At 42.0% G+C, this 27,178-nt stretch overlaps 2 protein-coding genes across 25 annotated transcripts in view; one reads left to right on the forward strand and one right to left on the reverse strand.

Annotated features, from left to right (window-relative positions):
* The window catches only part of LOC106994763 (placental protein 13-like), a 118,148-nt gene that overhangs the window by 41,228 nt on the left and 49,742 nt on the right, over window positions 1-27,178 (forward strand). For 10 of the 24 annotated variants that reach the window (XR_013410665.1, XR_013410662.1, XR_013410664.1 and 7 more), the window contains exons 2-3: window positions 5,097-5,430; window positions 6,943-7,008. The exons of 5 other annotated variants lie outside the window; for them this stretch is intronic. Coding sequence is in view for 6 of the 19 variants with exons in the window: in XM_077982744.1 (XP_077838870.1) it covers window positions 5,346-5,430; window positions 6,943-7,008 (151 nt within the window). In the remaining 13 variants the exon portion in view is untranslated. The remainder of the gene's footprint in view (window positions 1-5,096; window positions 5,431-6,942; window positions 7,009-27,178) is intronic. 9 more of the 24 variants (XM_077982745.1, XM_077982757.1, XM_077982749.1 and 6 more) reach the window with 1 other exon arrangement.
* On the reverse strand, window positions 20,683-25,488 carry LGALS13 (galectin 13). Its single transcript, XM_028839089.2, has 4 exons — window positions 25,447-25,488; window positions 25,241-25,317; window positions 24,518-24,728; window positions 20,683-22,675 (listed from the first exon to the last, which is right to left on the reverse strand). The coding sequence occupies exons 1-4, from the start codon at window positions 25,486-25,488 to the stop codon at window positions 22,559-22,561; spliced, it is 447 nt and encodes a 148-aa protein (XP_028694922.2). The 3' UTR covers window positions 20,683-22,558.

Below are 27,178 nucleotides of genomic sequence, written 5' to 3' on the forward strand. Positions count from 1 at the left end.
GAGTCACACATGTCTGCTCACTGTCCGTATAAAGATGCTCATGCATTGGTCTGGGTGTGCTCACACACATACTCACATCACAGAGAGGAAGACAAAACACAGTCACCCTCTTACACTCAGGCACGTCCCAGCCATCCTGGTGGGCTCTCCACCTTTTACCTAAAGTAACATCATCTCAGCAGAGCTGACTCTTATCAGACACTATCACACCCTCACAGAGGGTTACACTGGTCCAGGATTCACACCCGACATCCCACAAACATCTCAGACACCATAGCCCCAGGGTCTCTTCCGCACACCCCCAATCTCAGTAAAGCATTCACAATAGAAACTCATATTTTCATCTCATAAAATCTCCCTTTTTCCACATTCTTTCATGTGACTTCAGATTACTGAAGGCTGTGCCTTTTTAACTCACAGGTAGTGGTGACATTTTTGCTTCCGTGGGTTGGCTCTTCTGAATTGTGTCCAGGCTTCCATGTGAATCCCTTGGAGTTGCAGCATTGAATGGTCCCTGTCAGCTCTGCCCTCTGGCTTCATTCCTGATTCCAAAGCCCTCTCAGCAAGAATTCGCCACAGGGTGAGAAGGGGTAAGGTGTCGGAAACAGACTCAGTCACAACCACACTTGTTTGCAAGCCTGTGTCTATGATGCAGCAGAAATGACAGTGGGGGAGGCACCAGGGAGAAGAAGGGGTCACCAGGGAAACACACAGATAAGGACGATGGAGTGAGAATGAGGGATTGTAAAGTCCAGCCTCCATGCCTCTCATTAAGCCTTCTCTCCACTGTGCAGAATCTACCAAGAAGGTGTGCATTTTCCTAATTTGTGCAATGGTAAAAATAGTGAGGATTCTGGTGGAAATTATTGGCAATGGAAGGTAACCCTTCTCTTTGCCTATAGAGGTTCTGGGAGAACACTGGCCTTGATCCTAAGCAGGACCTATGGAGGGAGGTAGAGAAAGCCCCTGTGTCCCCCTGATCCCACATTGGTCCCCTTGGCTCTGCTAGGTGAGGCCGGTTCCCATCTGCCTCTCACACAGCTGGGCTCTTAACTCCACCCTTTTCTTTTCTGAGTGTCCATGGGTATCAAAATTGGAGAAAGTTGAGATTCTTGTCTAGTTCTTGATTTGTGTGTTCCTTATTTCCAGACTGTGTGAGGACAGGAGCAGGTACAGGTGACTGGACTTCAGTCACAATGCAGTCTTCAACTGGTGTGGAGGACTCAAGTTCTCTGTTCATGACGAAGGGAAACATCCTTAAAACATATATTAGAACTTAAAGATCAGGTGAATTAGAATTCCCTTTCTCCCTTGCTTCTTTCTCCCTCTTACTTCATTTTTCTCTTCAGTTTTATTGCCAGTGAATTTAAACCATTGATAGAAAAAATGTATCCCAGTTGCCAAAGAGATGTATATTATGATGAGTAACCTTTCTGAGGACCTGTCATAATGTTTTCCACAGCAGTCACACCATCTTACACTCCAAACAGCAATGTTCCAGGGTTCCAGTTTATCCACATCCTCACACTTGTTAGTTGTCATTTTTTAAGTAATAGCCATCCTAATGAATGTGAAGTGGTATCTTGTGGTGCTTTTGACTTTCATTTCCCTAATGACTCATGATGTTGGGTATATTTTCTTGTGCATATTGGTCATTTGCCTGTCGTTTATTTTTAATTTTTGTGGGTACATAGTAAGTGAATGTATTTATGGGGTATGTAAGATATGATACAAGCATGCAAATCATCACATCGTGGAGAATGGGGCAACCATCCCCTCAAGCATTTATCCTTTCTGTTGCAAGCAATCCAATGATAGTTGTTTGGGTGTTTCAAAATGTAAAACTAAATGACTACTGGGTAAATAACAAAATTAGGCAGAAATAAATAAGTTCTTTGAAACCAATGAGAACAAAAACACCCCATACCAGAATCTCTGGGACACAGCTAAAGCAGTGTTCAGAGCGAAATTTATAGCACTAAATGCCCACAGGAGAAAGTCGGAAAGACCGAAAATCGACCCCCTAACATCAAAATTAAAAGAACTAGAGAAGCAAGGGCAAACAAATTCAAAAGCTAGCAGAAGACAAGATATAACTAAGATCAGAGCAGAACTGAAGGAGATAGAGACACAAAAAACCCTTCAAAAAATCAACTAATCCAGGAGCTGTTTTTTTGAAAGGATTAACAAAATAGATAGACCACTAGCCAGACAAATAAAGAAAAAAACAGAAAAGAAACAAATAGACACAATAAAAAAATGACAAAGGGGATATCACCACTGACCCCACAGATATACACACTACCATCAGGGAATACTATAAACACCTCTATGCAAATAAACTAGAAAATCTAGAAGAAATGGATAAATTCCTGGGCACATACACCCTCCCAGGACTAAACCAAGAAGAAGTCGAATCCCTGAAAAGATCAATAACAAGTTCGGAAGTTGAGGCGGTAATTAATAGCCTACCAACCAAAAAATGTCCAGGACCGGATGAATTCACAGCCAAATTCTACCAGAGTCACAAAGAGGAGTTGGTACCATTCCTTCTGAAAGTATCCCAAACAATAGAAGAACAAGTACTCCTCCCTAACTCATTTTATGAGGCCAGCACCATCCTGATACCAAAACCTCGCAGAGACACAACAACAACAAAAAACAAAAAGAAAAAAAAAAAAAGAAAATTTCAGGCCATTATCCCTGAAGAACATCGATGCTCAAATCCTCAATAAAATACTGGCAAACCGAATCCAGCAGCACATCAAAAAGCTTATCCACTATGATCAAGTTGGCTTCATCCCTGGGATGGAAGGCTGGTTCGACATACACAAATCAATAAACGTAATCCATCACATAAAGAGAACCAATGACAAAACCCACATGATTATCTCAATAGATGCAGAAAAGACCTTTGATAAAATTCAGCACTCTTTCATGCTAAAAACTCACAATAAACTAGATACTGATGAAGATATCTCAAAATAATAAGAGCTATTCATGACAAACTCACAGCCAATATCATACTGACTGGGCAAAAGCTGGAAGCATTCCCTTTGAAAACCAGCACAAGACAAGAATGCCCTCTCTCACCACTCCTATTCAACATAGTATTGGAACTTCTGGCCAGGGCAATCAGGCAAGAGAAAGAAATACATTGTATTCAAATAGGAAGAGAGGAAGTCAAATTGTCTGACTCCATTCTATGGTTCTTGCTCTCTCCTGTTTCTTCAAATTTCATATCATTCATTAGGGTTTACGTGAAAAAATAGAATATTTGATAAATATTAATTCCTCCAAAGAAAATTTTTTTTTTTTTTGCCTACCCAAATTTAACCCAAGCCAATCTAAACTTCAAACCTGAACCAAACAAAAAGGAGAAAAACAAAAGAAAACCTCAAAAACATTTCTTTCAAGCTAGCTTTCCTTTCATTAGGAAAGTAAGTTCTCCAATTCCACAATACCATTCCAGGTACTCATTACAACTGCTGCCTTTATTGCATCAGGAGTTTGCCTCAACATTGCTTTAGGGCATATGAGGTCATTTTTCACTCCCTTGTTGTCGTTTACCCAGTATATGGGGGTTGTAATGTTTATCTCACTCCTTGGATGATTTCTGAAGACACAAGGTCTTGCTATGCTGCCCAGGCTGGCTATGAACTCCTGGGATCAAGTGATCCTCCTGCCTCAGCCTCTGAAGTGGTTGGGACTACAGGCCCACGCCACTGTGCCGGGCTGGGCATGTAAATTTGAAGTGAATGATTAAACATGCATCTAGTTGAAAACATGGCAGACCAGTAACAGAAAAGCTACAATGTGTTTTTGAAACTATAAAGTGAATGGTTTCTTGGGAATTGTGAGTTTGAATATCCGTTGTTGAAATCAGAATAAACTATATTTCGCTTGCATATTCTTAAAATGAATTATTATATTTTTCAGAAGTCAGTGTTATATAGAAATACCATTTTGCAATGTTAATCTGTGTGAATCTTTGGAGAAAGTGGTTTCATTATAGGTGCATAATGCACTCTCAATATTTTAAACAAATTGTTCACTCTTCCATTTAAGGTAAAACAGTTTCTTGTATAAAATGACTGGATGCATATAAAGAAATTATGTTGTCTTGTGCTTTTAACCCAATTTCAGTAATTACTATATCTCATGTTTATAATAGTTTTGTTAGATGAGAGGACCAAATGAAAGTATTTTATGTTTTCTCATAACTTTAGATTTTTATCATTGCGTAAATTATTTTGTTTTTAGCATTTCCTAACATGAATGCTTAATCATTTTTAAGTACACATAATTTCTTCTGTGCCATTTAAATAAAATATTTTATAACTTAAAAAAAATAAACCAAACCAAACAAAAACAAAAACAAAACGAAAAAAACCAACATTCCCAATAGGGAGGAAAGCAGTTCCAGTAAACCACCCTAACTAAAACCCCAATAGCTCAGGAAATGAATGAAAAAGAAGCCAATTTTTTTTTTTTTTTGAGATGGAGTCTTGCTCTGCCGCCCAGGCTGGAGTACAGTGGCCGGATCTCAGCTCACTGCAAGCTCCACCTCCCAGGTTTACGCCATTCTCCTGCCTCAGCCTCCCGAGTAGCTGGGACTACAGGCACCTGCCACCTCGCCCGGCTAGTTTTTTTTTTTTGTATATTTAGTAGAGACGGGGTTTCACCGTGTTAGCCAGGATGGTCTTGATATCCTGACCTCGTGATCCGCCCGTCTCGGCCTCCCAAAGTGCTGGGATTACAGGCTTGAGCCACCGCGCCCGGCCAAGAAGCCAATTTTTAAACGCATTTTAAGAGACCTATGAAAAACCAGGGCCAAACCTCTGTTACTCTAAACTGTCTATAATGAACCAAAAGCCAGGTAAGAATTTTGTAGCCTTTATGGAAAGGCCAAGAGAGGCACTAATAGAGTACACCTCCTTATCCCCTAATTCAGTGGAGGAACAGCTCATTCTGAAAAAGAAGTTTATTATACAGGTAGTTCCCAATATTAAAAGAAAACTACAAAAGCAAGCTATAGGACCAAATAGCACCTCAGAGAGCCTCCTGAAGGTGGCGACTTTTTTCTTGTGTAATAGGGACCAGGAAGAGTCCCCAAAAAGGGGAAAATTTCCGGAGAACACCAGAGACTTCAGCAGCAGCTTTGCAAGCTTGTAAAGTCCAGAATTCCCAAAGTGCATCCGCTAGTTGCTATCGGCATGGCAGACCACGGCATTTTTAAAACAAATACCCAGGCAGCAAGATGAAGCAACCTCAACCCTGTCCAGGCTGTGGCAAAAACCACTGGAAACAGAACTGCCCCCAGAGGCAGAGGTTCAGCAGGACTGATGGATCCAAGGGCTTCAACCTTAGCTCCAGGGGCTCAAGTTGCCAGTATAGCACAGGATCCCCGGATAATTCTGGAAATTAAAGGTAGGAAAGTAAACCTCCTTCTAAACACTAGAGCCCATCTCTCTCTTCTCTCTAATCCAGCCCTCCCTTTTAAGATAGCACAACTGTAAGATACATCTCAGGAAAACCTCGAATCCAATAGTCGTCTCAACCTTAGTTGTAGTTAGAAAGACTTATTTACACATGCTTCCGAGTCATTGTCATAATAGCTTTACTAGTCAGAAAAGCCTCCAAGTTAACCCTAGGAAATAATTCAACTGTTTACAGCCCACATAATGTGGCAGGATCACTGTCCTCTAAGGGGAGCTCTTAGCTAGCAAACAGCCGGTAAAGCAAGAAGTAGATAAGGCAGGATAAGCAGTAGTCACTCTCCCTAAACACAAGCCCTCAATTAGCTGAGCTAATACCTCTTACAAGAGCACTTAAGTTAAGCAAGGAAATAGTAGCTAACATTTCTACTAACTCCAAGTGTGCTTTCCTAATTTTCCATGCTCATGCTGCCATTTAAAAGAAAAGGCATTTTCTTACCACTAATGAATCTCCCATAAAACATCACCGGGAAGTTAACAGGTTACTATCCTTACATTTTCTTACACATGAAATAGCAGGGATGCATCGTAGGGAACGTCAAAAGAGAACAAATAAGGTAGCCAAAGGAAATAAATTAGCGGATCAGCCAGCTAATCCAGAGGCAAGGAAGCCTCAAGGCATTAACACAACTAGCAAAAGCCCAAAGAAATAAAACCACCTCTATTTAACCCAGGAAATTTAGTCTTTCTTTTTCCTTCAGCCAAGCTGGGAAGGGACTTACATTGTTTTTATTTCAACCCTGTTGGAAGTAAAATTTACAGGAATCAACTCCTGAATACATCTCACTCAAGTCAAAGCCTAAAAAGCTGAGGGAGCAACCCCTGACAGTCCAGAGAATCATCCAGAATATCAATTGTGGAAAAATAAAAAATCATAAGCTAAAAATCACAAAAATTAAGAAACTGACTAAGGGCTACTCATCTTACTCAATCCCACATTTACTTAAACAGATAATATTTGTCATTTCCACACTTTACTCTCAAAATTTGCCACCAAATAATAAAACTTATTTTTAATTCATATTTGCAGGAAATTTTATTGCTACATGAAATTGCAATTGTAACTCTGTAAATCCCCAAAGGGAAATGTTTTACCTTGGGCAAGTAAGGTTTTAAATAATTTTTTTTACTACACCAGTCTTGTGGCAATTGTTACAGTCACGCTACTATTTGCAATAAAACTATACACTGTGGCACCCATAATGTGGAATTCTGGTTGCAAAATTCTAATTCGTGCTCCATGAGAATCTAATGCCAGCTGATCTGTCAGGAGCCCACTCATGGGGTAGTGCTTACCTGCTGCTCACTTCCTGCTGTGTGGCTCCATTCCTAACAGGTCACAGATTGTTACTGGTCTGTGGCTTGGGGGTTGGGGACCCCTGCTCTAGGGTATATCCCTTTCAGGGTTCCAACTAAAAGCCTAACTCTCCCTCTCACTTGGCAGGCACCAACGTACAATTTTTGTATCTTCAGATCCACAAGACTGATAGAAGTTCTACTCTGCCACCACGTAAGAATCAACATCTAATTTACAGTACTATTTTAATTTTCCCAGTTGTATAAAAGCATGTCCTTTAGAGCTGTTTTAAAATCCATCACTTAATCAGGTTTCATGTACTTTGTTGCTATGCTTCTTTAGTCTGTTTTAAACCAGAACATTCTCCCTGCCTTGTTATGACATTTTTGACGCCTTTTGAATTTGTCATATATGATGCTCCAAAAATGAAAATGAGCTTGGTGTGTATGAGAAATTGAAAGGAGGTCAGTATATCAGATTTTTCTTGTACCACATGATATCCTTTCAGCCCCACCTCTTCATCCAGCCATTACTAAGTTGACCAGATCTAGAGAGTTTTTCACTAGCTTCATGCGGGTGCACACTGACAGTGCCTTTCCTTAGTATCTATCTTTCCAGTACCTTCCTCTTTCCAGCACTGGGCTTCTTTGAGATGGTGGAATACGACCCTTGCAGAAATACTCTCAGCAGCTATGCATCTGCAAACCAAAATCGTGGGAGACTTAATGCCAATAGGATGACTTTTTAACAACTGGGGATGGGGACAGATGGATTAATACTTCCTTTCATCTTCTGGGCACACAGTACTAAGAAATATTTCATATTTGGTGGAGAAGGCTGGAAACAAACTTTAGGCCAGAAAAAGCCATAGAAAGAAGCTGGATCCTTATTATGAGAACCTGTATCTCTTATTGGGCAGATTACAATAAAAATCCATTGCTGATAACTGATGTGGTGATTACCCATGGCATACTTAGTATCACAATTACTAAGAATAGTCACCTGTGCTTTATGGGCAGAAAGTGCTGAGAGAAGGTGAAGGACTCCAGTAGCTGTGGCACTGGAATGGTAGGGGTACGATGGTAATCATAGGATTGTGGATGTACTTGTTTTGGTTTTAACTGCATTGGAATTCTTTTTTAAAAAAGAAAAAAGGGCCGGGCGCAGTGGCTCACGCCTGTAATCCCAGCACTTTGGGAGGCCACGGTGGGTGGATCACAAGGTCGAGAGATCGAGACCATCCTGGCCAACATGGTGAAACCCCATCTCTACTAAAAAATACAAAAATTAGCTAGGCATGGTGGCATGTGCCTGTAGTCCCAGCTACTCGGGAAGCTGAGGCAGGAGAATGACTTGAACCTGGGAGGCGGAGGTTGCAGTGAGCCGAGAGTGTGCCACTACACTCCAGCTTAGCAACAGAGCGAGACTCCATCTCAAAAAAAAAAAAAAAAAAAAAAAAAAAAAAAAAAAAAAAGAAAAAAGAATGAAAGAAAGAAGGAAAGAAAAAGAGGGACACATTAACGCCCACCAACTACCAATTCAAGGCACATTTGGAACACTAGATGTTCCTGGTGATAGCATTTAAAGAAACCCTCACATCCTGCAAGCACAGGGAAGAGAGTGCTGAAACTCATATGGAGGATCTAATTTCAAAAAACGTGGCATACCTGCAAAGGAAAATGACTGCATGGTCCCAACAACTCCCAGATGTCAAAGTTAATTTTGTGATAGTGAAACTACAGTAATCAGAATACATTGATATTGGCTTAAAAATAAACGTATAGACCATTGGAACAGAATTGAGAGTCCAGAAATAAACCTAAACATCCACTGTAAATTGACTTCAACAAGGGTACCAAGACCATTCAATGTGGGAAGGAACTGTCTCTTGAATAAATGATTTTTGGTTTTGTTGGGGTTTTTTTGTTTGTTTTTAAGTTTTATTTTAAGCTTTATGTTCAGGGGTACATGTGCAGGATGTGTAAGCTTGTTATACAGGTAAACCTGTCATGGAGTTTTGTTGTACTGAATATATACATGTAAAAGAATGAAGCTGGACCCTCACCTTATACCATATACAAAAATTAACTCAAAATGTGTACCCGGTACATTTCATTGCGACTGGACAGTGGGTGCACCCCACGGAAGGCGAGCCGAAGCAGGGTGGGACATCACTTCACGTGGGAAGTGCAAGGGGTTGGGGAATTATCCCCTCTACCCAAGGGAAGCAGTGAGGGACTGTGCCTGAGGAATGCAGAGCTCCAGCCCAGATTCTGCACTTTTCCCAGTCTTCGCAACCTGCCGACAAGGAGATTCCCTCTGATACCTACACCACCAGGGCCCTGGGTTTCAAGCACAGAAGCAGAAGTGTTTTTTTTTTTTTTCCCATACCCCAGTGGTGCCTGGAATGCCAGTGAGACAGAACCATTCACTCCCCTGGAAAGGGGGCTGAAGCCAGGGAGCCAGACTCACTGGGAAAGGAGGCTGAAGCCAGGGAGCCAAGTGGTCTAGTTTGGCGGGTCTTACCCCCATGGAGCCCAGCAAACTAAGATCCACTGGCTTGAAATTCTCCCAGCCAGCAAAACAGTCGGGGCGTCTGCCATTGCTGAGGCTTGAGTAGGTAGTTTTCCCCTGATAGGGTAAGGTCACCGGGAATTTCTAAAGGGGCAGAGCCCACCACAGCTCAGCAAGGCCACTGCAGAAGGGTATCTCTGAAAAAAAAGGCAGCAGCCCCAGGCAAGGATTTATAGATAAAACCCCCATCTCCCTTGGACAGAGCACCTGGGAGAAGGGGCGGCTGTGGGTGCAGCTTTAGCAGACTTAAACGACCCTGCCTGATGGCTCTGAAGAGAGAAGCAGACCTCCCAGCACAGCATTCAAGCTCTGCCAAGGGTCAGACTGCCTACTCAAGTGGGTCCCTGACCCCTGTGCCTCCTGACTGGGAGACACCTCTCAGTGACACCTCATACAGGAGACCTCTGGATGACATCTAGCAAGGGTCCTGCTAGGACGAAGCATCCAGACGAAAGAACAGGCAAAAATCTTTGCTGTTCTGCAACCTCCACTGGTGATACCCAGGCAAACAGGCTCTGGAGTGGACATCCAGCAAACTCCAGCAGACCTGCACCAGAGGGGACTGACTGTTAGAGGCCCCACCTGAAGGTCACCAACATCAGAGACCAAGGTAGATAAATCCGCGAAGATGGAGAAAAACCAGCGCAAAAAGGTTGAAAATTCAAAATATCAGAACGCCTCTTCTCCTCCAAAGGATCACAACTCCTCGCCAGCAAGAGAACAAAACTCGTCGGAGAACGAGTTTGACGAGTTGACAGAAGTAGGCTTCAGAAGGTGGGTAATAGCAAACTCCTCCGAGCTAAAGGCGCATGTTCTAACCCAATGTAATGAAGCTAAGGACCTTGAAAAAAGGCTAGATAATTGCTAACTAGAATAACCAGTTTAGAGAAGAACATAGATGACCTGATAGAGCTGAAAAACACAGCATAAGAACTTTGTGAAGCATAAACAAGTATTAATAGCTGAATCGATCGAGTGGAAGAAAGGATATCAGCAATTGAAGATCAAGTTTATGAAATGAAGTGAGAAGAGAAGATTGCAGAAAAAGAATGAAAAGGAGCGAACAAAGCCTCCAAAAATTTGGGATCATGTGAAAAGACCAAATCTACATTTGATTGATGTACCTGAAAAGTGTTGAGGAGAATGGAACCAAGTTGGAAAACACTCTTTAGGATATTATGGAGGAGAATTTCCCCAACTTAGCAAGACAGGCCAACATTCAAATTCAGGAAATACAGATAACATCACAATGAAACTCCTCAAGAAGAGTAACCCCAAGACACATAGTCGTCAGATTCACCAAGGTTGAAATGAAGGAAAAAATGTTAAGGACAGCCAGAGAGAAAGGCTGGGTTACTCACAAAGGGAAGCCCATCAGACTAACAGTGGATTTCTTGTCAGAAACCCTACAAGCCAGAAAAGAGTGGGTGCCAATATTCAACATTCTTAAATAGAAGAATTTTCAACCCAGAATTTCATATCCAGCCAAACTACACTTCATAAGTGAAGGAGAAATAAAATCTTTTACAGACAAGCAAAAGCTGAGAGATTTTGGCACCACCAGGCCTGCCTTACAAGAGCTCATGAAAGAAGTATTAAGCATGGAAAGAATAACCAGTACCAGCCACTGCAAAAACATACCAAATTGTAAAGACCATTGACACTATGAAGAAACTACATCAACCAATGGGCAAAATAACCAGCTGGCATCATAATGACAGGATCAAATTAATGCATAACAATATTAACCTGAAATGTAAATGAGCTAAATGTCCCAATTAAAAGACACAGAGAGGTGAATTGGATTAAGAGCCAAGACCCATCAGTATTCAGGAGACCCATCTCACCTGCAAAGACACACATAGGCCCAAAATAAAGGGATGGAGGAATATTTAACAAGCAAATGGAAAGAAAAAAAAAAGAAGTGGGAGTTGCAATCCTGGTCTCTGATAAAACAGACTTTAAGCCAACAAAGATCAAAAGAGACAAAGAAGAGCATTACATAATGATAAAGGGATCAATGCAACAAGAAGAGCTAACTATCCTAAATATATATGCACCCAATACAGGAGTACCCAGATTCATAAAGCAAGTCCTTAGAGACTTACAAAGAGACTTAGACTCCCACACAATAATAGTGGGAGACTTTAACACCCCACTGTCAATATTAGGCAGATCAACGAGACAGAAAGTTAACAAGGATATCCAGGATTTGAACTCAGCTCTGCACCAAGCGGACCTAACAGACATCTACAGAACTCTCCACCCCAAATCAATAGAATATACATTCTTCTCAGCACCTCATTGCCCTTATTCTAAAACTGACCACATAGTTGGAAGTAAAGCACTCCTCAGCAAATGTAAAAGAACAGAAATTATAATAAACTGTCTTTCAGACCACAGTGCAAGCAAACTAGAACTCAGGATTAAGAAACTCACTCAAAACAGCTCAACTACCTGGAAACTGAACAACCTGCTCCTGAATGACTACGGGGTACATAATAAAATGAAGGCAGAAATAAAGATGTTATTTGAAACCAGTGAGAACAAAGACACAACATACCAGAATCTCTGGGACACATTTAAAGCAGTGTGTAGAAGGAAATTTATAGCACTAAATGGCCACAAGGGAAAGCAGGAAAGATCTAAAATCAACAATCTAACATCAAAATTAAAAGAACTAGAGAAGCAAGAGCAAACACATTCAAAAGCCAGCAGAAGGCAAGAAATAACTAAGATCAGAGCAGAATGGAAGGAGATAGAGACACAAAAAATGCTTCAAAAAATCAATGAATCCAGGAGCTGGTTCTTTGAAAAGATGAACAACATTGATAGACTGGTAGCCAGACTAATAAAGAAGAAAAGAGAGAACAATCAGATGGATGCAATAAAAAATGATAAAGGGGATATCGTCACTGATCCCACAGAAATACAAACTACCATCAGAGGATACTATAAACACCTCTATGCAAATAAACTAGAAAATCTAGAAGAAATGGATAAATTCCTGGACACATACATCTTCCCAAGACTGAACCAGGAAGAAGTTGAATCCCTGAATAGACCAATCACAGGTTCTGAAATTGAGGCAATAATTAATAGCCTACCAATCAAAAAAAGTCCAGGACCAGACGGATTCACAGCTGAATTCTACCAGAGGTACAAGGAGAAGCTGGTACCATTCCTTCTGAAACCATTCCAATCAATAGAAAAAGAAGGAATGCTCCCTAATTCATTTTTTTTTTTTTTTTTTTTGAGACGGAGTCTCGCTCTGTCGCCCAGGCTGGAGTGCAGTGGCCAGATCTCAGCTCACTGCAAGCTCCGCCTCCCGGGTTCCCGCCATTCTCCTGCCTCAGCCTCCCGAGTAGCTGGGACCACAGGCGCCGCCACCTCGCCCAGCTAATTTTTTGTGTTTTTAGTAGAGACGGGGTTTCGCCGTGTTAGCCAGGATGGTCTCGATCTCCTGACCTTGTGATCCGCCCGTCTCGGCCTCCCAAAGTGCTGGGGTTACAGGCTTGAACCACCGCGCCCGGCCTCCCTAATTCATTTTATGAGGCCAACATCATCCTGATACCAAAGCCTGGCAGAGACACAACAACAAAAAAAAGAGAATTTTAAACCAATATCCCTCATGAACATGGATGCAAAAATCCTCAATAAAATATTGGCAAACTGAATCCAGCAGCCCATCAAAAAGCCTATCCACCATGATCAAGTTGGATTCATCCCTGGGTTGCAAGGCTGGTTCAACATATGCAAATCAATAAATGTAATCCAGCATATAAACAGAACCAAAGACAAAAACCACATGATTATCTCAATAGATGCAGAAAAGGTCTTTGACAAAATTCAACAATGCTTCATGCTAAAAACTCTCAATAAACTAGGTATTGATGGGACATATCTCAAAATAATAAGAGCTATTTATGACAAACCCACAGCCAATATCATACTGAATGGACAAAAACTGGAAGCATTCCCTTTGAAAACTGGCACACCCGGCCGGGCGCAGTAGCTCAAGCCTGTAATCCCAGCACTTTGGGAGGCCGAGACGGGTGGATCACGAGGTCAGGAGATCGAGACCATCCTGGCTAACACGGTGAAACCTCGTCTCTACTAAGAAATACAAAAAACTAGCTGGGCGAGGTGGCGGGTGCCTGTAGTCCCAGCTACTCGGGAGGCTGAGGCCGGAGAATGGCGTGAACCCGGGAGGCGGAGCTTGCAGTGAGCTGAGATCTGGCCACTGCACTCCAGCCTGGGCTACAGAGAGAGACTCCGTCTCAAAAAAAAAAAAAAAAAAAAAAAAGAAAACTGGCACACCCTGTATTGGGTGCATATATGTTTAGGATAGTCAGCTCTTCTTGTTGAATTGATCCCTTTACCATTATGTAATGGCCTTCTTTGTCTCTTTTGATCTTTGTTGGTTTAAAGTCTGTTTTATCAGAGACTAGAATTGCAACCCCTGCTTTTTTTTTTGTTTTCCATTTGCTTGATAGATCTTCCTCCATCCCTTTATTTTGAGCCTATGTGTGTCTCTGCACATGAGATGGTCTGCTGAATACAGCAGACTGATGGGTCTTGACTCTTTATCCAATTTGCCAGTTTGTGTCTTTTAATTGGAGCATTTAGCCCATTTACATTTAAGGTTAATATTGTTATGTATGAATTTGATCTTGTCATTATGATGTTAGCTGGTTATTTTGCTCATTAGTTGATGCAGTTTACTCCTAGCATCGATGGGCATTACAATCTGGCATGTTTTTGCAGTGGCTGGTACCAGTTGTTCCTTTCCATGTTTAGTGCTTCCTTCAGGATCTCTGGTAGGGCAGGCCTGGTGGTGACAAAATCTCTCAGCATTTGCTTGTCTGTAAGGGATTTTATTTCTCCTTCACTTATGAAGCTTAGTTTGGCTGGATATGAAATTCTTGGTTGAAAATTCTTTTCTTTAAGAATGTTGAATATTGGCCTCCACTCTCTTGTGGCTTGTAGAGTTTCTGCCAAGAGATCTGCTGTTAGTCTGATGGGCTTCCCTTTGTGGGTAACCCGAGCTGTCTCTCTGGCTGCTCTTAACATTTTTTCCTTCATTTCAACTTTGGTGAATCTGACAATTATGTGTCTTGGAGTTGCTCTTCTTGAGGAATATCTTTGTGGTGTTCTCTGTATTTTCTGAATTTGAATGCTGGCCTGCCTCGCTACACTGGGGATGTTCTCCTGGATAATACCCTGAAGAGAATTTTCCAACTTGGTTCCATTCTCCCCATCACTTTCATGTACACCAGTCAGACGCAGATTTAGTCTTTTCACATAGTCCCATATTTCTTGGAGGCTTTATTCATTTCTTTTTTCTCTTTTTTGTCCAAACTTCTCTTCTCACTTCATTTCATTCATTTGATCTTTAATCACTGATACCCTTTCTTCCAGTTGATTGAATCGGTTACTGAAGCTTGTGCATTTGTCATGTAGTTCTTCTGCCATGGTTTTTAGCTCTATGAGGTCATTTAAGGACTTCTCTACATTGGTCATTCTAGTTAGCCATTCATCTAATCTTTTTTCAAGGTTCTTAGCTACTTTGTGTTGGGTTTGAACTTCCTCCTTTGGCTCGGAGAAGTTTGATCATCTGAAGCCTTCTTCTGTCAACTCATCAAAGTCATTCCCCATTCAGCTTTGTTCTGATGCTGGCGAGGAGTTGCGTTCCTTTGGAGGGGGAGAGGTGCTTTGATTTTTAGAATTTTCAGCTTTTCTGCTCTGTTTTTTCCCTATCTTTGTGGCTTTATCTACCTTTGGTCTTTGACGATGGTGACGTACAGATGGGGTTTTAGTGTGGATGTCATTTCTGTTTGTTAGTTTTCCTCCAACAGTCATGACCCTCAGCTGCAGGTCTGTTGGAGTTTGCTTGAGGTCCACTCCAGACCCTGTTTGCCTGGGTATCAGCAGCGGAGGCTGCAAAAGAGTGAATGTTGCTGAACAGCAAATGTTGCTGCCTGATCGTTCCTCTGGAAGCTTCATCTCAGAGGGGTACCCAACCGTGTGAGGTGTCAGTCTGCCCCTGCTGGGTGGTGCCTCCTGGTTAGGCTACTCAGGGGTCAGGGACCCACTTGAGGAGGCAGTCTGTCCATTCTCTGATCTCAAACTCTCTGCTGGGAGAACAACTACTCTCTTCAAAGCTGTCAGATTGGGACATTTAAATCTGCAGAGGTTTTTGCTGCCTTTTGTTTGGCTATGCCCTGTCCCTAGAGGTAGAGTCTACAGAGGCAGGCAGGCCTCCTTGAGCTGTGGTAGGCTCTACCCAGTTCGAGCTTCCCGGCAGCTTTGTTTACCTACTTAAGCCTCAGCGATGGTGGACGCCCCTCCCCCAGCCTTGCTGCCACCTTGCAGTTAGATCTCAGACTGCTGTGCTAGCAATGAGGTAGGCCCCGTGGGCGTGGGACCCTCTGAGCCAGGCACGGGATATAATCTCCTGGTGTGCCATTTGTTAAGACCCTTGGAAAAGCGCAGTATTAGGGAGGGAGTGACCTGATATTCTAGGTGCTGTGTGTCACAGTTTCCCTTGGCTAGGAAAGGGAATTCCCTTACCCCTTGTGCTTCCCAGGTGAAGTGATGCCTCACCCCGCTTTGGCTGTCACTTGGTGGGCTGCAACCCACTGTCCTGCACCCACTGTCTGACACATCCCAGTGAGATGAACCCGGTACCTCAGCTGGAAATGCAGAAATCACCTGTCTTCTGTGTTGCTCATGCTGGGATCTGTAGCCTGGAGCTGTTCCTATTCAGCCATCTTAGGAACCCCCCCCCCCCAGTCCCCCAACATCTTGAATCATTTCAGCATTAATTCAAAAGCCCAAAGTCTCATCGGAGACAATGCAAATCCCTTCAACCTATGAGCCTGTAAAATAAAAAACAAGGTAATTACTTCCAAGATACAATGGAGGTGTAAGCAATGGGTAAATACTCTCTTTCCAAAAGGGAAACATCTGCCAAAACAAAGGGGTTCCAAGCCCCTGCATGTCTGAAACCCAGCAGGGCAGTCATTAAATCTTAGAGCTCAAAAATAATCTTTTTTGAGTCCATATCTCACATCCAGGCAACACTGATGCCAAGGGTGGTCTCCCAAGGCCTTGGACAGCTCTGCCTATGTGACTTTGCCAGGTAGAGCTCTCATGGGTGCTTTCACAGGCTAGCATTGAGTGCCTGCAGCTTTTCCCAGCACATAGTGTGAGCTGTCAGTGGATCTACCATTCTGGGGCCTGGAGGATGGTAGTCCTCTTTTCACAGCTCCACTAGGCAGTGCCCCGATGTGGTCTTGTGTGGGGGCTCAACCCTATATTTCTCCTATGCGCTTCCCTAGTACAGGTTCTTTATGAGGTCTCTGCCGCTGCAGTGGATTTGTGCCTCGACATCCAGGCATTTCCATACATCCTCTGAAATTTAGGCAGAGACTCCCAAGCCTCAGATCTTGCCTTCAGTGCACCACAAGCTTAAAAACTCATGGAAGTTTTCAAGGCTTTTGGCCTGCACCCTCTGAAGTAGCAGCCTGAAACATATTTGGCACCCTTTTCGCCATGGCTGAAGCTGGAGCAGTTGCCACTCGGGGAGCAGTGTCCCAAGATGGTGCAGGGCAGCAGGGCCCTGGGTCCAGCCCACAGAACCATTCTTTCCTCCTAGGCCTCTGGGTCTATGATGGGAGGGGCTTCTGTGAAGATCAACAAATGCCTTCAAGGCTTTTGTTATTTTGGTTCTTCTTTATTTACGCAAATGTTTACAGCAAACTTGAAAATTCCTCCCCAGAAAATGAGTTTTTCTTTTCTACCATGTGATCTTGCTACAAATTTTCCAAACTTTTATGCTCTGATCCCCTTTTAAATGTAAGTTCCAGTTTCAGATCATCTCTTTTCTCCTGCGTATGACCATAAAATGTTAGAAGCTGCCAAGCTACTTTTGAATGCTTTGCTGCTTAGAAATGTCTTCTGTCAGATACCCTTAATCACCTCTCTCAAGTTTGAAGTTCCACAGATCTACAGAGCAGGGGCAAAATGCTGCCAGTCTCTTTGCTAAAGCATGGTAAGAGTGACCCTTATTCCAACTTCCAATAAGTTCTTTATCTCCACCTGAGACCTCCTCAGCCTGGACTTCACTGTCCCTCCTCCAACACTGGGGATTGCAATTTGATGTGAGATTTGGGAGGGGACACAGATCCAAACCATATCAGTGGGGGAAGAACACCATGGTGAATGGTGCTGGGAACACTGACAAGCCACATGTAGAAGAATGAAACTGGATTCTCATCTCATCATATTAAAAAATCAACTCAAGGTGGATCAAAGACTTAAATCTAAGACGTGGAGCCATTCGAATTCAAGAAGATAACATTTGAAAAACTCTTCTAGACACTGGCTTAGGCAAAGAATTCATGACTAAGAACCCAAAAGCAAATGCAACAAAGATAAGTAAATGAGACCTAACTAAACTAAAAATCTTCTGTACAGTAAAAGAAATGATCAGCAGAATAAACAGACCACTCACAGAGTGGGAAAAAAAAAACTTACAAACTATGCATCGACAAAAGACTAATATCCAGAATATACAAAGAACTCAAATCAGCAGAAAAAAAAACAAAAAACAAACAATCCCATTGACAAATGGGCTAAAGACATGAATAGAGAATTCTCAAGAGAAGATATACAAATGGCCAAACAACACATGAAAAAATGCTCAGCATCACTAATCATTATGGAAATGCAAATCAAAACCACAATGCGATATCACCTCACTCCTGCAAGAATGGTCATAATAAACAACCAACCAATCAACCCACCCACCCACCCACCCACCAACCAACCAACCAACCAAACAAACAAACAAAAAACAGTAGATGTTGGCATGGATGCAGTGATGAGGGAACACTTCTATACTGATGGTGGGAATGTAAATAAGTATAGTTGCTATGGAAAACGGTGTGGAGATTCTTTAAAGAACTAAAAGTAGAACTACAATTTGATCCAGCAATCCCACTACTGGGTATCTACCCAGAGGAAAAGAAGTCAATATTCAAACGGGATCCTTGCACACGCATGTTTATTGTGGCACAATTTATAGTAGCAAAATCATGGAACCAGTACAAATGCCCATCAATCAATGAGTGGATAAAGAAACTGTGAGATATCTATCTATCTATATATAGGATTTATATGTGTATATATACGTATGTGTATATAACGTATATATACACATACATATATGTATATATGTGTATATTATGTATATATGTGTATATATACACACATATATACATATATGTGTGTGTGTATATATATGTGTGTATGTGTATATGTATATACACCCATGGATCAATAAGTGGAGAAAGAACATGTGGTAAATATGCACCATGGAACACTACTCAACTGTAAAGCAGAATGAAATAATGGCCATTGCAGCAAGTTGGATACAACTGGAGGTCATTATTCTAAGTAAAGCAACTCAGGAATAAAAACTCAGATGCTGTATGTTCTCATTCATAAGTGGGGGCTAAAGCATGAGGATGCAAAGGCATTAAAATGATATAATGAACTTTGGAGACTCCAAGGAAGGGTGGGAGGGGTGACAGATAAAATGTTACATATTGGGTACGGTGTACACTGCTTAGGTGATGGGTGCAGCAAAGTCTCAAAAATCACCACTAAAGAATGTAACCATGTAATCAAAAACCACCTGGATCCCACAAATTATTGAAACAAAAATACATATAAATATTAGAATACAAATTATTCTACCATAAAGACACATGCACACGAGTGTTCACTGCAGCACTGTTCACAATAGCAAAGACATGGAATCAACCTAAATGTTCATTAATGACTGACTGAATACAGAAAATGTGGTACATATACACCATGGAATACCATGCAGCCATAAAAAGAACAAGGTCATGTCTTTTGCGGGAACATAGGTGGAGCTAGAGGCCATTATCCTTAGCAAACTAATGCAGGGCCAGAAAAAAAATACTGTATGTTCTCACTTATAAGTGGGAGCTAAATGATGAGAACTCATAAACACAAAGAAGGGAACAACACAAACAGGGGTCTACTTGAGAGTGGAGGGTGGGAAAAGAGAGAAGAGCAGAAAAAATAACTATTGGGTACTTTGTTTAGTACCTGGGTGATGAAATAATCTGTGCAACTAACACCCATGACAAGGGATTTACCTATATAACAAATTTGCACATGTACACTTGAACTTAAAATAAAAATGGTAAAAATAAATTGAGGAAAAATTTTTAAATTTCTCTTTTATTCCAACTTCTTGGCCCCTCACTTGCAAATAGAGGCCCACATACACCAATGTTTAGTAGTACCACAGATGGCATCCCAGAGGAATAGCAATGCTGTGGGAATTGGACATCAAGGGCAATATTATCACAGAGTATATTTATTCTTTGGGAGCTTTAGCAATAACTGGGAAGACCAAAAGATCTTTGAGATGAGGAAGCTTTAGAGTTCAGAAATGGCTTTCTCCTTCTTGAGCAATGCCCTATTTGCTGGGAGAAGATCATGAATTTGGATTGAGCAGGATGAAGAAAGATGTTGAATAGGTTTCCAGAGGCAATTAAAAAATTGTTAGTTTGAACGTTGGCCCTGGACTCTATGTCATCTCTTTGTGTCTGAGATATCATTCCTGGCTACCATGAGCACAGAGTAGTAGCTGAATAAAAATGAATGTAATGAATGGCCCATAGGAAGTGCACTGAGCTGGTGAATATCATTCAAGAAAGGGCAGTCACTGTGTGTTTGCCTAACAGGGCTGGAATTTAGGTCTCTGTTGGTTATTCAAATAAAATGGATGCCAGGTAAGCAGCAAGTAGATATAAACTCCAAGTCATTTTCTGCTCAGGAAGCCAGGGGTTCCAGGATAGGTTTCATCCTCTCAGAGCACAAACTGTATAATTCCACAAGAAATGAATTCCATGCTGGTGATAGGGTCTATGATCCATTATCAAAAAGAGAAGTGATCAAGACTGTGACAGGGAAGGTGTAATGAGGAGAGTGTACCTCATCAGAACACAAGAGTTTCCAGTGAGAGGGCAGGGAATTTTATTCCATCCTGGAATGGAACAAGGAAGAGAGGCATGAAGAGTGTCATTCACTGTGCGTTGGCACCTCAGAGTGTCTGGATGTTAGGTTAAATGAGGGGTGAGGAGAGAGGCATACCCATGAGAGAGGCTGGAGTTGCAGAAACTGTTGCAATGAACATGGGGAGAGAAAATGACACCTGAGATGGTTCTTGCAAACAAAGAGGCTATTTGGTGGGACTCTCTTCATTCTGGTTTCATTGATTTTTAGGTGATATATTGTTTCTCTTCTTGTAAGTGGTTTTTCATACATGCTATGCGGTAGATAATCACAGCTCTTGTAGTGGGAAAAGGGCTGTCATTCTACCATCTTGGTAGGAACTCCAGAAGCTGAGAATGGAGGGTGAGGACAAGTGCTACAGAGAAACATTCCCGGAGAAAATGAAAATAGGTGTCTGGTTGGTTTCAGTAAAAATATGGACTGCTGTCTATTTCATTTTGCCCCTCTAAAATATATGTGTTGATTGCATTTTTCCTGTCTCTTTCAGTCTTCTTCGATTTGTATAAAGCAGATTTTGTGTCCCTTTGGTGCACATGTTGTGGGAGATTGCAAGTGATAATTTGTAGTCACATCACAGACACCACATCCTGATCAGATAAGATATTGCCCTTTACTCTGAGCCTGTTTTTATAATTGTAATGCCTTCAGAGATTTCTTACAGGGTTAGTGTTTTTGGTATGCAGGAAGTAGTTGTGGGTGGAACTAGTTGCCAAAGATGGCTCCTCATGACTACAGTCACAATAACCACAGCTTGTGGAGTCCTCTCCTTCTGATTAGGGCTGTCTGTTTGACTCATATTGATCAATGTAAAGCCATAGAAGTGACACTGTCTGCCATTCAAAGATAGGTCCTATGATGCCATACACCTTCTCCATGAGCCTTTTGGAAGGCTTTCTTTGGTGAAAGCCAGTCACCATTTATTAAGTCCCAGAACCATGAGACTCTCATGATTTAAGGAAATCAGTGTCATGAATGGGAAGGTGAGGTAGTGAAGGAGATAGCTCACCAGCTTCTAGGTGTTCACCCAGTCCTGGTGTTGAGTTGGACATGAGTGAGGCATCCTCTGAAATCCCAGCCTCAAAGATCTCTCAGAAAACGTGACTCCCGTCACATGATTTACCACTCACTTAAGTTCAGTAAACCTGTGAAGCTGGGAGAGATAAAAATAAATGATTGCTTTTAGCCAATATGTGTTGTGAGGTTTGCTGTGCTGCAATTCATCGCTGGAAAAGCAGCAAATAAGGGTCTGCTCACTGTGTCAATGTACATGACTTGTGTCTATTCCAATAATAATCTATATGTTCTCTGATCTCAAATCATGACCATTTATTTCCAAAGAGAAACCCCTGGATTCTCCACACATAAAGTGAAACCATCTTCAAATATTTGAAAATAAGAATAATTGGGATTCTTTAAGGGAAATCACTGGGCTCCAGTGATTCTCTAAACTATTACTTGGGTTGAAAACTTCACATGCAAAACTTGTCATCTTTTTTTTTTCCAGTTCCTTCGTAGCAGCCCACACAAAGCCAGGCACAGTGTTCATACACAGTAAGCATCCTGAGAACAATGGAAAAAATTAAGAAATTTTACATAATTTTCCTCAAGTTACAGATTTCCCCCAAAGCCACCACGTACACCTGTGTGGCTGTAAACAGCTACCTAACATGTAAGTGCCATGAGTCATTTGAGATTGGGTAAGTGTTTTAGTTCAGACTGTCTGACGTCAACTACGTGCTATAGAAGGATGCTGTTTCTAATGTCTTCTCAGACATTCCAGGGACCTTGTCACTCACTCCCTTTGTCACAGGAAGGTTTATCCCCTTTGATTTCCTGATGCCTCCCATAGAATGCCCTGGTCCCCATTGGGGATGACCACATCCTCTTTCCCCCTCTTAAAGCAAGAACCAAATCATGTGAGTTTTCGTGCTGTTTTAATGACCAAGTGGAGGGGAAATTGTGAGGAGGAATTATTCTGTTAGCAGGCTCTGGGAATCCCATGGTCAGGTAGAAAGAGGGATTCTTCAACAAGAGGGATTCTTCACATGAGGGAGTGTGATCATCTCCCTCAATTGCAGACACACACTGAGGTCAGGGAGACATCTCTGGACACTTGCATCATCTTCACAAATGATGGCGGGATTCGATGGACAAAGCCATAAATGCGTATGCCATTGACCTTTATCTACAAGAGGAAAAATGCATCAGAAAGACAGCATGCCACCAAACCAGTTTTCAGCCTCCTCTCCACTCTGCCCTAGTACCAATAACATTCCCCAAGAAAACCCCTCGTTATGCAAGTTAACGTATTAGATACACTTCTGTTTACAGATGACATTTTGTGCCTATTTGAGACAGTAGCTGATTTTATTTCTAATGTTTCCTCTCATTCCTCTAGTGAAGTTCTAAACTCTGTGTCACAAAGTCTCTGCTTACTCAGCCTCCCTTCTAACCTGGAAGTTACCCGTTGCCAGGGACTGTGTCTCAGGAACTTGAGACCCTGCATCTCACACAGCACCTGCCACAGGGTTAGTGCTAGGCCATGTTCATTGAAATGCATACTTTTCAGTTCCATGAACTGTGATTGCTTTTCACTACTGATGGCACAGTTTCTCTTTGGAGTAACCTACATCTGACGTATTAGTGGCAAAGAAGTAAACCCAGTGTTCTTATAGAATGAAAGGAGAACAGTTCTTGTAAAACAGGATATTACCTTCAACAACTTCTAAGCATAGGAAAAGATCCCTCACTTGAATCTGAATAAGATGTGAATGTTTTGGTCTACTCGTTAGAGAAAGCCAGGAAGTATGGATATATTCTTTATATTGAGGCTATGGAGAAAGTCACCTTATTAGTATTAATTTTTCAAATTTGAAATGCACACATTTTTAAAGCCAGTATTTTCATTTTTTTGTAATTATCTTCTAGTAAAAGTATTGGGAGGTTGGTAATGACAAAAGGATTGATTAGAAAACTTAATACAGCATCATTTGTGAGAGCAAAATACTGGAAAGAAATTTAATGCCCCCAAAAGGGCCAGGTTCAACAATTTTGGGTAAACTTTTTAATGCAATATTATGCAGTCTTTAAAATCTGAAGCAGCATCATAGATTGACAATGTCTTCGAGATATATTCTTTGGCAACAAATCAACTTAGTTCCTGAAGCGTAATGTGTAGAGCAACTTATACCAGGATTTGCTTAAAAACAAATGAAATCATAGACATATCTATATGCTTCCATAAGCAAAAAAATTCCTCTGAAGGGCTAGGCACAGTGGCTTAAGCCTGTAATCCCAGTATATTGAGAGACCGAGTTGGGCAGATAACTTGAGGTTGGGAGTTCAAGACCAGCCTGGCCAAAGTGGTAAACCCCCGTCTCCCCTAAAAATACAAAAATTAGCCAGGTGTGCTGGCACGCACCTGTAGTCCCAGCTACTAGGGAGGCTGAGTCAAGATTATTGTTTGGATCCTGGAGGTGGAGGTTGCAGTGAGCTGAGATCATGCCACTGCACTCCAACCTGGACGACAAAATGAGACTCTGTCTCAAGAAAACAAACAAACAAATAAACAAACAAAAAAACCCTCTTTGAACGAAAGCAGAGCTCTGATAGTGTTTTTCCTATGAGTAGAATTCGGGCCCCAAAATGAGACAAAGACTTAATTTTTGACTGATTTAAACAACTTTTTTTAAATCTTTTTTTTTTTTTTTTTCTGAAGTATATTGTATTCACTCAACTAAATGAAAATTTAAATAATGGCATAAGTAGAAATGAGCACTATGTGAAAAGACAGAGGAGATTCTCAACTTTGGGGGAAATGTCAGGTGAGCTGACCTTGACATTGGTCAGATTTGGGATAGAGCTGAGGATGGCACTGCAAGCAGGGGGTGTTCTGTGATGAAAACCAGGGGCAGGAGTAGTTATGGGAGATGGACGCCGAGGGACTGCTGAGGCCAGGTCAATGAGAGCTGCCTCCTGTTTTGGGAACCCACAAAGTCTGGGTGCTGGGAGCTCCTGGGATGCTCACCTCGTACTCATTGTAATGCACATAGATGCACAGCTCAAACTGTTTGCCATCCTCAAAGGGCACATAATCTGTTGTCTCCTCCAACATCCATATCCCAAACTCACGCCTGTTCATGACCACGTGATTGCCAAAGTGCACTCGGAAACGGAAGGCAATATCTGAGTCCTCATCCATGTCAGTGTAGAAATCCGCCTGCAGCTGTGGGTCGTTGCTGAGGGCAAAGCATGCAGAATGTTGGGCAGGTCCCTCCCTTGTGCAGACACACACTAGACATACACACAAATCCCTTCCCCCCTTTACCCGGGGAAAATGTCTCCGGGTAATTTTCCTGATAATACTGATGGCCAGGTCCCTGTGGGGATGCTTCAGCTCCTCGTGCCCCCAGCAGGGAGATTCTGTGCTCCTCATCCCCAGATGAAAACTGAGTCACAGTCGCTGACCTGGGCCTATGACTTGTTTATTCCCTGAAAATTCGATGCCCCTTGATAAAGAGCCACAGCCCCAACCCACTGAGTGTCCTCCTTCCCTAGGCCCTGTGGCTGGCCCACATGCAGTTGCTACAGGTCTCATGCCTGGTGCTGGAGGGACTCCAAGGACCGGCACCTGTATGGGGCTTCCATCCTGCCAGCTAGACATTTCCACATCACCTACACATAAGGTCAAGCCCTCAGCAAATATTCTCCCTTCTTCTCCAACCCCTCCATTGGACCATGGAGTACTCACATAAAAGAGTCGATTGGTGTCCCTTTGATTATCACGCAGGAACCAACAGACAAAGACACAGGCAGTTTGTATGGCACCTGCCAGAGTATTGAGAGTAAGTGAGAGGTGCAGGGTCAGGTGCAGTCTCCCCTCCTGAAACGTATTCCCATAGTGCAGGAGGTTAGAGATGAAAGGGAGGCTCTGTGGACTCTCCCCTTTCAGCCTACCACAGTCAGGGCCCCATATTCCTGAAGATATGGTGGACCCATAGTTAAGAATAAGCGTTCAGGAGCCAGGATGCCTGGATTCCGGTCGTCATTCTGCCTTTTACTAGCAGTGCAATCTTAGATTTGTTACTTGAACTCTTCCATCCCCATTTTCCCTAGGACAAGGAGAATGATCAGGAATTTCTACTTTGTAGGATGTTTTCCGTAATAGAGAGTTAATACATGTAAAAGTGTTACCCTAATCCCTGGCATGTGTAGGGCCTCTTACGGGTGACCTAACAGAACAGGGGAGTCCTCCTGAAACACTGACCTGCCTTCATTCTCAACTCTGAAAATTAAAATAGGACTTGTAAATGTAAGAATGTAAACATTCACTCCAGTGGGAAACAACACTTGTTGAAAGAGAGAGAAATGATGAAAATGATGATGTTGAGTAGGTCTCCAGAGGCAATTCAAAATTTTTTTGTCGAACATTAGTCCCTGAACTCTATGTCATCTCTTTGTATCTGAGATTTCGTCCTGCCCACCATGAGCAAAAGGTATTATCTGAGATAAAAATGAGTGTAACAGATGACCCGTGTGAGCTGAATGATAAAGGGGATATCACCACTGACCCCACAGAAATACAAACTACCATCAGAGAATACTATAAACACCTCTACGCAAATAAACTAGAAAATCTAGAAGAAATGGATAATTTCCTGGACACTTACACTCTCCCAAGACTAAACCAGGAAGAAGCTGAATCCCTGAATAGACCAATAGCAGGCTCTGAAATTGAGGCAATAATTAATAGCCTACCAACCAAAAAAAGTCCAGGACCAGATGGATTCACAGCCGAATTCTACCAGAGGTACAAGGAGGAGCTGGTACCATTCCTTCTGAAACTATTCCAATCAATAGAAAAAGAGGGAATCCTCCCTAACTCATTTTATGAGGCCAACATCATCCTGATACCAAAGCCTGGCAGAGACATAACAAAAAAAGAGAATTTTAGACCGATATCCCTGATGAACATCAATGCAAAAATCCTCAATAAAATACTGGCAAACCGGATCCAGCAGCACATCAAAAAGCTTATCCACCATGATCAAGTGGGCTTCATCCCTGGGATGCAAGGCTGGTTCAACATACACAAATCAATAAATGTAATCCAGCATATAAACAGAACCAAAGACAAAAACCACATGATTATCTCAATAGATCCAAAAAAGGCCTTTGACAAAATTCAACAGCCCTTCATGCTAAAAACGCTCAATAAATTCGGTATTGATGGAACGTATCTCAAAATAATAAGAACTATTTATGACAAACCCACAGCCAATATCATACTGAATGGGCAAAAACTGGAAAAATTCCCTTTGAAAACTGGCACAAGACAGGGATGCCCTCTCTCACCACTCCTATTCAACATAGTGTTGGAAGTTCTGGCTAGGGCAATCAGGCAAGAGAAAGAAATCAAGGGTATTCAGTTAGGAAAAGAAGAAGTCAAATTGTCCCTGTTTGCAGATGACATGATTGTATATTTAGAAAACCCCATCATCTCAGCCCAAAATCTCCTTAAGCTGATAAGAAACTTCAGCAAATTCACAGGATACAAAATTAATGTGCAAAAATCACAAGCATTCTTATACATCAGTAATAGACAAACAGAGAGCCAAATCATGAATGAACTTCCATTCACAATTGCTTCAAAGAGAATAAAATACCTAGGAATCCAACTTACAAGGGA

This window comes from Macaca mulatta, chromosome 19 (assembly GCF_049350105.2).
Source record: "Macaca mulatta isolate MMU2019108-1 chromosome 19, T2T-MMU8v2.0, whole genome shotgun sequence".
Taxonomy (NCBI): domain Eukaryota; kingdom Metazoa; phylum Chordata; class Mammalia; order Primates; family Cercopithecidae; genus Macaca; species Macaca mulatta.